This window comes from Labeo rohita, chromosome 6 (genome assembly GCF_022985175.1).
Source record: "Labeo rohita strain BAU-BD-2019 chromosome 6, IGBB_LRoh.1.0, whole genome shotgun sequence".
NCBI classification, from domain to species: Eukaryota; Metazoa; Chordata; class Actinopteri; order Cypriniformes; family Cyprinidae; genus Labeo; species Labeo rohita.
In genome coordinates, this window is record NC_066874.1 from 28,768,257 (window position 1) to 28,780,404 (window position 12,148).

General features: G+C 37.2%; 1 protein-coding gene across 2 annotated transcripts; it reads left to right on the top strand.

The window, feature by feature from the left end:
- The first annotated feature begins 363 nt into the window (after positions 1 to 363).
- Positions 364 to 12,078, top strand: tespa1 (thymocyte expressed, positive selection associated 1). 2 transcript variants are annotated; one of them, XM_051113115.1, is made up of 11 exons: positions 364 to 575; positions 3,697 to 3,850; positions 4,449 to 4,491; positions 5,304 to 5,344; positions 5,778 to 5,834; positions 6,771 to 6,810; positions 6,911 to 7,009; positions 7,562 to 7,770; positions 7,855 to 8,795; positions 11,165 to 11,249; positions 11,631 to 12,078. In XM_051113115.1, exons 2-11 carry the CDS (start codon positions 3,709 to 3,711, stop codon positions 11,723 to 11,725), a joined length of 1,752 nt encoding a protein of 583 aa, XP_050969072.1. In that variant the 5' UTR covers positions 364 to 575; positions 3,697 to 3,708; the 3' UTR covers positions 11,726 to 12,078. The 2 variants fall into 2 exon arrangements, with proteins under 2 accessions (XP_050969072.1, XP_050969073.1); XM_051113116.1 differs by having other exon boundaries at positions 365 to 575; positions 6,914 to 7,009.
- The last annotated feature ends 70 nt before the right edge of the window (positions 12,079 to 12,148 follow it).

Genomic DNA, 12,148 nt, shown 5'->3' on the forward strand with positions numbered 1-12,148 from the left:
TATAATTATATGCGTCAGTTACTGTTTACTGGCAGTTTCACTGATAACTTCAAATGTAACGCTTCTTTTACAGGAAAGCAAGACAGTGACACACAATCTACAAATCTATAATGACAGATAGCCTATGATAAAAATAGCTAAAACAGTAAACTACAAACAGATTGTTAGATTTAAAAAGTGGCTTTTTAAACGAACGTATAGTTCAGACACTGGGTTTATGCTTCATATCTTGCACATCTGCTATGCTTCAACCACCACCAAAACTTGCTTTGTAAACGCTGTGTAACAGTATTTCCTACAGCAGTGTGTGGCCACAACATAGTTCTCATTCTATGCTTCACAGCAACACATCTTCCTCCTACCGCTTCCGTCAGTTATAGCGCGTCATGACTGTAACACGAAAGTTTGCGTTGGCGGGTGGCTCAACAATCGATCATGCTTCTTATTCTCCCGTGTGTTATTTTTAGTTATGCGATGGACATCCTTAAAGATGTGAGTGTGAGCGGGATGCAGGACAACAGAGCGGTGAATTACGCCGTTGCCATGAGAGTGGACTGATCGAGGCACTTTTTAAGGTAGGCTATGTACCGTGATGCGCAATGGAAACCTCCATCCTTTAGACAAGACTGGTTTTTAATTTTAAACTTCCGTATTGCTTTTTGTAAGACACAGACTATTGGTATGATAAGCGGCATCTTTTGTAAGTGAAAGTAATATGGTAAATGTATTTGAGCGTGTTTTTGAGCGTGTGATTGCTGCTTGCGCGTGATTTCCTTGATAACGCAATCTGTCTTCGATTTGTAAGTTAGAGAGCGACTGGATGGCAGTAAGGTGAGAATTTATGCATGGTTTCAGGGTATGACGCTTTAAATTAGGCTTGACTCTTCAGGAAGTCAAAAGAAAAGGCTGAATTAAAAATACTTTTTACATATATATTTGTTTCAGTTGAGCTTTTAAACATTTTGGTTAGTACAAAAGTTAGCCAGAGGGCGTATTTTCACCTTCAATCGGGAATAATAATCCGTTCCACTTTTTAAAGTAACGCTAGCAACGGTACATCGCTCGAGCAAGTTTAGTTAGACTAACATTGGCCACAGTTTACATTTGAGAGTGCTTTCCATATTTGTTTTCAGTCTCATTTTTTGAATACTGTCTATTGTGCTCATGTTTAACTTTTTTCACCTTAGGTGAAAAACGTTCGGGAACATAAACTGCGTTCCGCTATTTGAAGTAACCGCAACAGTAGCTATAGATTATTTTAGTTAGGATAACCGTTGACAAAACACTGTCATTACTACTTTGGTATAATTGCACGTGTTTTAAATAGAGCAAAAAATGTGTTTTGTTTAGAAATGATTTCCGATAGTTGACAATTGTGACCCTGGACCACAAAACCAGTCATAAGTAGCTTGGGTATATTTGCAGCAATAGCCAAAAATACATTGTATGGGTCAAAATTATCGATTTTTCTTTTATGCCAAAAATCATTATGATATTTAGTAAAGATCATGTTCTATGAAGGTATTTTGTAAATTTGCTACTGTAAAAATGTCAAAATTTAATTTTTCTAATAGTAATATGAATTGCTAAGAACTTAATTTGGACAACTTTAAAGGCGATTTTCTCAATATTTAGATTTTTTTACACCCTCAGATTTCAGATTTTCAAATAGTTGTATCTCAGACAAAATATTTTTTGATTCTAAAAAACCCTACATCAATGCATACATCAATTTATTTATCTTTCAGATGATATATAAATCTCAGTTTCAAAAAATGTACCCTTATGACTGGTTTTGTGGTCCTGGGTCACAATTAGTGTATTTTCACTTATAGTCGCTTGTTTGAGGAGGTAACCATAACAGTGTCTGAGGACTATTCATCAGGATTTTTATTAGATAGTAAGTGGTGCTGCTATCATTTTATTAGTTTTACATATTTCAAATATGTTCAATCGACAGTTAGGGACGTCAGTCCAAATAAATAAACTGATTACAAATTGGGCTACTCGAAACCTCTGCAAGTCAATTTATATTTTGCACTGACCACTTAAACATTAGAAATCACCCACAGAGGACTGAAAACACTGTAATACATGACCATAACCCTCCTGATGTGACTGTAGAAGTTGTTTCTCTATCTGTCTCTCTAGTCTCTCTATAAAAATAGTTTTGAGGTAACTTTAAAAGTTTAATTTGGTTCATGATTATGCATTTTAAATTACAGGACTGGTATGATGTTCTAACTCATTAGGTATTAATGTATTTTATACCATGGTTTGTCTGAATACACGATTATGATTGGCTGGCAGGTGTGCCTTAAAATCATTTAATGCACAGGTAGTTCTAAGTCAGTTTAATCACCGTTTTATATTAATGTGCTGCTTTAATTGATGCACACAAACACAGAGATAGAGAGATTGCAGATCACGCTGCACACACACATAAACTTGTCAGCGTTCCCGCAACTTTTATTAATAAAATAGCCTAGATACTACATCGCTACATTATATTTTTCAGCAATGAAGGAGTAAAATCACTGTTTTTGAAGTAACAAAACACAGCTTATGCACATACTCAGGTAATTCACATACAAGTTTTCACACAACTGTCATCTTTCTCTCTCTCTCTTTATCGATTGATAATTACTTCAAATAAATGTTCAAATAAATAACCTTAATTTTTACCCTTCCAGGTCAAATATTGCATTGCAAACATCATTAACAGTTTTAAGTTGTCAATGCTGCACTCGTGTCTGGTGGTTCTTCGTCTCCACTTTGTGCACTAAAATCGTTTAATGCACAGCTAGCAGTGCATTATCCTGCTTATACCATGGTATGATTTGCCAGCACTGACAACTTGAAACTGTTAATGATATTTGCAGTGCTTCACCTCCACTTCACGTTGGGTGGTTTTTAGTCTCCACGTCATGCATTAAAATTGTTTAATGTACAGCTAGCAGTGCATTATCCCGCTTATACCATGGTCATTTGCCAGCATTAACAACTTAAAACTCTTAATGATATTTGCAGTGCTTCACCTCCACTTCGCGTCGGGTGGTTTTTAGTCTCCACGTCATGCATTAAAATTGTTTAATGTACAGCTAGCAGTGCATTATCCCGCTTATACCATGGTCATTTGCCAGCATTGACAACTTAAAACTCTTAATGATATTTGCAGTGCTTCACCTCCACTTCGCGTCGGGTGGTTTTTAGTCTCCACGTCATGCATTAAAATTGTTTAATGTACAGCTAGCAGTGCATTATCCCTCTTATACCATGGTCATTTGCCAGCATTGACAACTTAAAACTGTTAAGGATGATTGCAGTGTTTCACCTCTGTTTTGCGTCGGGTTGCACGTTGTGCATTAAAATTGTTTAATGTACAGCTAGCCGTACATTATCACTTACATAAGCATTAGTGTCATGAGTTTCTGTGCTGCTTTGAAACTGGGTTAATTATGCAAATAAAAACTGAAATGTTTATTTTGATATAAGACAAAGTTTACACAAAATCTGGCAATATATAGGCCTACATCTAACAGAATTTACATTTGAGAGTGATTTCAATATTTGTTTCCAGTTTTATTGTCGTAGTCTTATTATGCTGCTCACACTTTACTTTTTTAAAGCAACAGTGTTTGTCAGCCAGTCTCAGGTTTAGGTTAAATAATCCTGCAATGGGTTTTTTTGCGGTAGGTGGCCACAGACATGGAGAGTCCTTCTAAGATTGACAGGCGACAGGCATGGGCAAGCAGCCGTCGCAAGTTTCCCGTAAGAGATGCAGAACACCGCAGCCCATCAGCAGAACACCAGTCTCATTTCTCTCTCCAGGATGACGTCTTTGTAGACGGTGAGCATCAGGTTAATGTTTAACGATCAGCTGTGTCAAGAGGTTGATAATATGGAAAGAAGCTGCATATCTCATTTCCTCTTAAGCATGTGAATTAAAGCTACTGTGCATAATGCAACCATAGGCTTCACTTTTAAATGTTTTAGTTTAGTTTCACTTTTAATTTGGGAAATATTTAACTTGAAGCTGTACTTGTGTTATCTTTATTTAAATAAAACACCACTTGGCTTGATACTGTGTTACATCACAGAATGGCATTCATGCATTTTTAAGTCCCAAAACGTTTTAGAGACAGTTTTATAACTTATTTAGTAAGCAAAATGCAATCAGATAAAATATGTTGGGCAATAGATTGGAATAAAAAATAAAATAATAATCAGGTCACTTTTATATTAAGCTCGCCTTATTATAAATGCTACTGTCAGAGACAGACCACAAACAGTGCACGGTTACCACCAGATAAACTCTATTTCCAAAACAGAAAGCTCATTTACACCTCTCTGTCTCTCTCTCTCTCTCTCACTCTATCACTCACACACACCCATTCTCAAATAGACAGGCTAAGATCATGATGTGCGTCTTTATTTTGTTTCCACAGGATGCTCTGCTGGAAAGATCGAAACCTGGCTTCAAGGTTGTGGGTGAGTGTTTGTGTGAATGCTTTCTATAAATGACAGGCATTGTGTGTCAGTTGTAATACAATAACAACAAGTGAGTGGAAAGCCACAAATGTTCTTGGGCTTATTCGTTGAAGGTCATGCAGGGTAAAAATACGTCAATCTCTGAGGGTCAAGGACCACAAAGTACTTCCACATGAAAGCTTTCAGTGCAAAAAAATATTTGAGCTACATTGTTTTGCTCTATTTATAGATTGTGCTGAGGAAGATTCTGTTTTCAGATTTTTTTCCTTTCTGGATCAGGAAATAGCAGACAAAACTTGACTTTATTGTTATTGTTTCTCACCATTTAGGCTTTGCGAGTTCCTACAAGAGCTAGAGAGGCCATACAGAAAGGTGTTTTCAGACAAATTTCAAAGAATTAAGTTCAATACATTTTACCCAATCTTAATGACTCAGTGCGTTAACATTTAAGTCATTAACTTTTTGTAATACATTTTTTGGAAATATATTCTGCAAAGCCTGTAAAGTAAATATTCATAGCAGCGGTCATCCGAACAAAATCAACAATGTTTGTATACTTAAGCGAGCTATATTCTGGCTTCTTAAGACCTTTATTTCTTTGACGAGCTGCAAAATATCTTTCTGACATTTGTTTAATAAGGGCTACCGGAACATATTCTCACAAGAATTGAAAGATGTGCTGTGTGCGTGTATGTCTCTATTTTTATCGCAGTATTTTACTGCATGCCCGCATTCCGCCCACAGACCTTTGCTGATTCACACTTGATAAAAGTGAATTTTTCATTTGTTTTTTTTCTTCATCTTATATGTAGGAATGAAGCCAATCCTGCCAAAACCAGTCACCTAACAACAGGTAGGTTAAGGGCAAAACATGTTTTTGGGTTACGATTTTGATAGAGTTTAAGTGATAAAGCTTAAAGCCTGTGCAACCATGAGTAGAATTACAAAATATATCATTTTTACATATGCAGTGAGTAGGCCTACACAGGATCTAAATGCTTTTTTCACATTTTCCATAGTGATTTTGGAGTAAAATCTATCAAATTCTTTGGGCTGTATCTAAAAATTGTCTAAAAACGTACTCAATTTAATAAAAATCTTCAATAAAAAAACAGGCAAGAGCTTTAAATAATGAATGACAGCCATCAGAATTGTGCAAAAATCTGATAAGCTTTTTGGAGACCTAGGCTGGTGCAAATTCTGTGCAGACTTACCAGTAAGAATAGCCAATGGACCTTTCCTGTATATGTAAATCCTGATAAAAGTGTAACATGTTAACTCTACAGGCACTTTAAGGACAGGCACCACCAGTTTTGAGGATGATTTGAGTCTGGGTGCAGAAGGTGAGTAGAAGCAACACAAGCAACTGTTACTCAGCTATAATGAAGAAGTGGTGACAGCTGGACGTGTTTTAATATCATTGAAGAACATGCATATCATCTTTAACAAACAGTTCTCTTTTGTAGACTCTGAAAGTGTCTGCTGAATGACTAATAGTTTCAGATAGACTTTATTTTAATTGCAACCACCAGGTGTTATATTCTATGTCTGCACAAAATATGGGATAACTGCTAATTAAATCCCATTTTCTAGACCCTTGTGGATTTTAAATATTGGGTGCTTTGTGATGACAGACCTCTTTCTTGAGTGACATCCTCATGTTTGTCAGTAAGGGTTTCATAATTAGTATGATGGCAGTGATTATATACTGTACAAAGTGACACTGCATTTAAGTGTAAACTAAGAGAGCAAACTTCCCCTCACTCTTCTGCATAGAATTATGAGCCACTCTTGCATCCGGAAACACGCATGCACAAGGCCAAATACACACACAGATTAAGCATGTAATAAATAAATGGTGTTTTAAGACACTACTTTTTAAAAGTTTGGGGTTTGTAGGATAATTTGATTTAATGATTTTGAAAGAAGATGCTCACCATAGCTGCATTTGTTTGATAAAAAAAAATTAATATTGTGAAATATTACTACAATTTTTAAAAAAATTCTATTTCAATATATTTTAGAATTTTTAGCAGCCATTACTCCAGTCGTCAGTGTCACATGATCCTCCAGAAGTCATTCTAATATTTGACCCTGGATCACAAAACTAGTCTTAAGTAGCACGGGTATATTTATAGCAATAGCCAAAAATACATTGTATGGGTCAAAATTATCGATTTTTCTTTTATGCCAAAAATCATTAGGATATTAAGTAAAGATCATGTTCCATGGAGATATTTTGCAGCATTCATTTATACTTGCTCTTATTTATTTCATAGCTACTGCACTGTATGCTGCATCAGGTGCACCACAGTTTAGGTAAGAAATAGGTTGACTTTATTGTACCATTGAGTTACCCTAACCTTAACCCTAACCCTAACATAATTAAATGTATTTACATGGATTGTTTGTGTATCAGCAGCACGCCTCAACAGAAACTTAACCTGCCGTTGTTCAGCATGGGCCAGAGCGTCGCGTCCAGTGCTTTCTCAACCACTACCAACAGGACTGTTTCCAGGTAACAGTATGGGTGAAACAGAACACACTGTACAAAATAGTACTACATTTAGTTGGCCTATCGGATGAAGGTTCCCCACTATAGCGCCTGGCAGGAAATAACCAAAACACTTTCCTCCAGTGTGCATTTTGCTTTCATGCTCAAGATGGATTTGTGCTTCTGATGTGCTTCTGAAGTCAAACCGTAAATGGTTTCGGCATTTAGAGGTAAACAAGATGGTTGGCTGGTTGTAAATGTAGAGTGATGCATGATGAAATAGTAAATTTATGCAACTCGTATGTGGAATATAAGTAGGCCAACACCCAAACTGCTCAGTTTTTTCACATATTCTGCATTGTTCAGTTGTAACAACAACAAAATTCCTTGGACTGACATACTACACCTCTGCTGGTATTTGAAGGCACACGGAAGGGACGAAGAATTAAGGTCTTCACGAATGACAGACACTGGAATTCTGTGGGCACAGATTCCATGCACGTCTACCTGAGTTCTCTCTATAGTTTGTTTTTTTAAATATCTTTTGCTCTTCATAACATCTCAAAAATTCCCCAGCGTGTCTGAGGTCCTCCAAATGCGTGCTGAAGATGCAGAAGAGACCCTTTTCCAGCTGGGTTTCGGTTGCGAGGAACCGCAGGTCACTGCCCGCATTCCAGTCCGCTTCTTCAACTTCCCGTCCCAGCTCAGAGGCATCAACTTCCGCCTGTTCCTTGAATCCCAGCTTTCCAGGATACGCCAAGAAGACCCCTGTCTTTCATTAGCAAGTAAGGAAATCAGTTTCAGAACTTTACACACAACTTCAGAAACACTTTCATATTTCCTCACCTTCATCTCTGGTTTTTGCACAGGTCGTTTCCGACAAGTAGAGGCATTGACGGCAATGGCCAATGCCTTCTATTCGCTTTACTCCCATGTGTCCCGAACGCCGCTCCAGAAGCTTGCGCCGCCCCAGTTAACCTTTACCTCCCCAATTGTGGAGAGGACCATGTCCCGAACCAGTGTCCGGAGTGAACCGCGTTCCCCTGTTGAAAGACTAAAAGACACAATCTCCAAGATGTGCTTGTACACGGGATCCCGTGGCTCGGACTCTACGTCTCCAAGCAATTCACCACGCAAGCGTAAATGCAGTCTGTCAGATGTAGTCGAGAAAAGTGCAGAAAATGATAATGAAGAGTTATGCCTTCAAATGGAAGTCGATGATTTGGAACAAGACTTGGACTGGTTTACAGAGAGCAAGAAAGAACTTGATGAGGAGACGTATGGGGAAAACACAGAAAGGACTGATTCCTTGGAGCATATACCTTGTCAGCCACTACCTGAGACGACTAATGAAAACATACATAACCTCAGGCATGCATCAGCAGAGTGTACACCTTGCCTAGAGCCAAAAACGGACATGGACGTGAAGTTCAAAGGTTCTGTTCTCTCGAAAAGCTGCAGGGTTACCATGGAACCTGTTCCTATCATTGCCCATGATATCATATGCCCTCAGGTTGTTGAATATGTGAATCAGGCACCTTATCGCAGCCTGCAAACAAATAGTGTGGATATAAAAAACTCTCCATTTGCACACCAGACGACAAATAAACCTTCTGTAAGACAATCTAATGCAATGAGTTTACCCAAGTCAGATCAGTTATGTCAGATCACAATCACTGGATGGGAGGAGGACACCACTCTTTCTAACAGAGACACACAAGAGCAGAGTTCATCCAATATCAAGAGGTACCTAAGCCCGGCGAAACCACTGAATCTGAGCAAACAAGGCAACTCCTTTGAGCTCGAAGAGGTATGCTGTCTCTTATCATTTTAATGCATTTCATATCAAGAGCAACTGCCCACACTGATTCCCCCATTTGATGTCATTGAACAAACCGTAAACCTTAAAGGGACAGTTGGCCCAAAAATGAGAATTCTGTCATCATTGACTCGTTCCAAAGCTTCTGTAGAACTCAAAAAATATATTTTGAAAACTGTCTGACAAACAGTGAAAAATATGAAAGTAGGGTACACACTGGCCTTCACTGAATGTACAAAAACATTTTTCAAAATATCTTTTGTGGGTGAGTAAAATGATGATGGAATTTTCACATTTGGCTGAAGTTCCATTTGTGCCAAAAATGAGTTGACTGCTCTGTGCTACACATTTGTCTTTGTCTATAGTCATTGCCTACTTCTTCAGATAAATTAGTAAATGTTGATATGTATGTCCTCTGCTTATGTCGTATGGTTGTGCTGTCCTCACTGTCGTCTTTACTGATGTTCTATTCTGTTGCCCTTACTGTTTCGCTTACTGAGCGTGGTGAAGTTTTAGGTTTGACATTCGCTGCATATTTGCCTAGGCTGCTAAAGGAACCGTCTGCAAATTCCACTTACAGTGCAAAAACATAAAGAGTCAAATCATTCACTGAAAGGAATAATTTTTACAAGGCTTTTGTAAACAGCTAGTGGGCAGACTAACTATATGAGCTTTTGCCAATATCTCACTTTATTCTATTATTTTATAAAAAAAAAAAAACAGTATTATTTTCAAATTTCAGTTGCTATAGTAGGCTGTATTCCTAGTGATTTTTTGCCAATACGTCCCTTCATAAATGCAGTGTACAATATCATTTTACAAAAAATGACTGTACTTCACCAAAAGTTTTTTTTTTTTTTTTTTTTTTTTTTTTTTTTTTTTTTTTAACATTTCAAAGGTTGTTACTAGTGACCACAGTGACTTGCTTCAGGTGAGATTTTGCTAGTACATCCCTTCATATATATACAGTATTATTTTATTACAGTATTACATTTTTGTGTGTGTTCCAAAGGTTGTAGTACATTAATATTGACCAGATTGACATGCTACAGATTTGCCAATGCATCCCTTCATATATGTACAGTACAGTATTAAGGCAACAGAACAGAACAACGGTAAGAACAACAAAACAATAAACAGAGGACACGCACATCAACATATGCTAATTTGTTTGAAAAAGTAGGCAGTGACTTTAGACAAGCACAAATATGTAGTACAAATCACAACACATGAATGATGCCTCAAACTTACAATTTTCCCCTAATCAGTGAACAACAGTAGTGTCATAAAAACTTTGGGGTTCGTTTATTTTACTTTGGCTCGTAAGCAGCATGCTAAAAACCACAAAGAACACAATAGCAAATGCATAGCAAACTAGCATTGAGGCAGCATGCTTTGTAAAGAAAAACACATCAACATATACTAATTTATCTAAACAAGTAGACAAGCACAAATGTGCAGTACAAAGCATAAAGCATTCAGTTCATTTGTTCACAAATGAAACATCATATAGCCCTAGGATGAACTGTCTCTTTAAGCATTCAACTGTGGCATGAAACTCATTCATGTTTGTGTTTCGGATATGAATGATGCTTCAAACTTATCTAATCACCGAATGACAGTGAGGTTGGTTTATTTGACTTTGGCCAGTAAGCAACATGCTAAAAACTACAAAGAACACAATAGCAAATGCATAGCAAACTAGCTTTAAGGCAGCATGCTTTGTAAAGGAAAACACTTCAGCATATATTAATTTATCTAAACAAGTAGGCAAATGACTGTAGACAAGCACAAATGTGTAATACAAAGCACAAAGCAGTCAATTCATTTTTGGCACAAATGGAACCTCATACAGCCCATTTAAGCATTGAACTGTGGCATGTATCTCATCCAAGTTTGTGTTTCGGATATGAATGATGCCTCAGACTTACAATTATCCCCTAATCAGTGAACAACAGTAGTATCATAGAAACTTTAGGGTTGGCTTATTCGACTTTTGGTCAGTAAGGAACATGCTGAAAACCACAATGAACACATTAGCAAACGCATAGCAAACTAGCACAGCGGCAGCATGTTTTGTAAAGGAAAACACATAAACATATACTAATTTATCTGAACAAGTAGACAATGACTGTAGACAAGACAAGTGTGTAGTACAAAGCACAAAGCAGTCTGTTCATTTTTGGCACAAATGGAACTTCATACAGCCCTAGGGTGAATATATAAAGCCCCAGGATGATCTTTTTAAGCATTCAACTGTAACATGCATCTCATCCAGCATTCTGACAATGTAAAAATCTAGTTTTCTATATTCCAGTGTGTGTTGTGGCATTATCATTAAGTATAGTTTTTCAATTCAGGTTCACAGTGCAGAGGAAGAGGAAGCCACTTCATCAGAATTCTGCTCTACAGTCACATTGTCTGTTTCGACACATCACCACAAATGTAAGTAACATGAGTAGTCCTTATCATGATTAGGCAAATTTTAACCAGTAATTTGACTAATTCTTGATCAGTTTAGTTAAATAAATGCAGCTGAACAGCTGATAATCAGCAAAATTCGCCTTACAAGTTCACAGAAAGCAGCATGTGTTAATGATGGAGGGAGGTGTTTTGCTGAGTTGTTAAAAAAATAATCGCACGCAGTAAATTGCAAGAATTTGGTCCAGCTGATCTTGTCTGCTTTATCACATTTCAGGGAAACAACTTAACAGGAAGTAGCAAGAAAAAAGCATGCTGTCGCTTTTTTGGTTCACAGTAACGGTTGAAACTGAATTATGTGCTAAAACCATCAGCTTTTTGACACATTAAGTTTCTCTTTTCCAGCATCGCCCCTGCGAGGGGACAGTTTTCAGTCAGACAGCAGTGGATATGCTGAAGAGGATGTGCACCATTCCTTCTTAACCCCAGAGAAAACATAACATCAAATTTCAGGCTAATGAAGGACAGAGTGCATCTACTAATACCCTAAAAGTCAACATGAAATGCTGTTCGCAAACCCATGTTTCTAAGTGGATTTGTCCTTTGTCTGTGGAATCGCTTGCACAGATAAACCATGCACAAGGAGCATGTATAAATGTTGCTTTCATATTGACTTCAATGTGAAAACCATCAGCGTAGAATGATGCTGCAATCTGATTTTGAACTAGTTCTATTTGTATTAGGCATTCTCATTTTGTGCACTTTCTGGTTTTCTTGTTGAAATGGTTGAAATGCTGTACATATTGGCTTTATTTGTAATTCCACAATGGTAATAAATAATTTATTTAAATTATCAGGTTTTGGTAGACTGGTTAAGTCTTGTTTGATAATGCAGAGGTGGCTGAGAAACAAAACAAACAAAT

What these genes read in the sequence shown, in the direction of transcription:
- tespa1 (XM_051113115.1), top strand. Translation starts at nt 3,709, where the DNA reads ATGGAGAGTCCTTCTAAGATTGACAGGCGACAGGCATGGGCAAGCAGC. An exon ending in TTTGAGTCTGGGTGCAGAAG is followed by an intron (nt 5,835 to 6,770) that starts GTGAGTAGAAGC and finishes TTTATTTCATAG; the next exon opens with CTACTGCACTGTATGCTGCA. An exon ending in CCCCTGTCTTTCATTAGCAA is followed by an intron (nt 7,771 to 7,854) that starts GTAAGGAAATCA and finishes GTTTTTGCACAG; the next exon opens with GTCGTTTCCGACAAGTAGAG.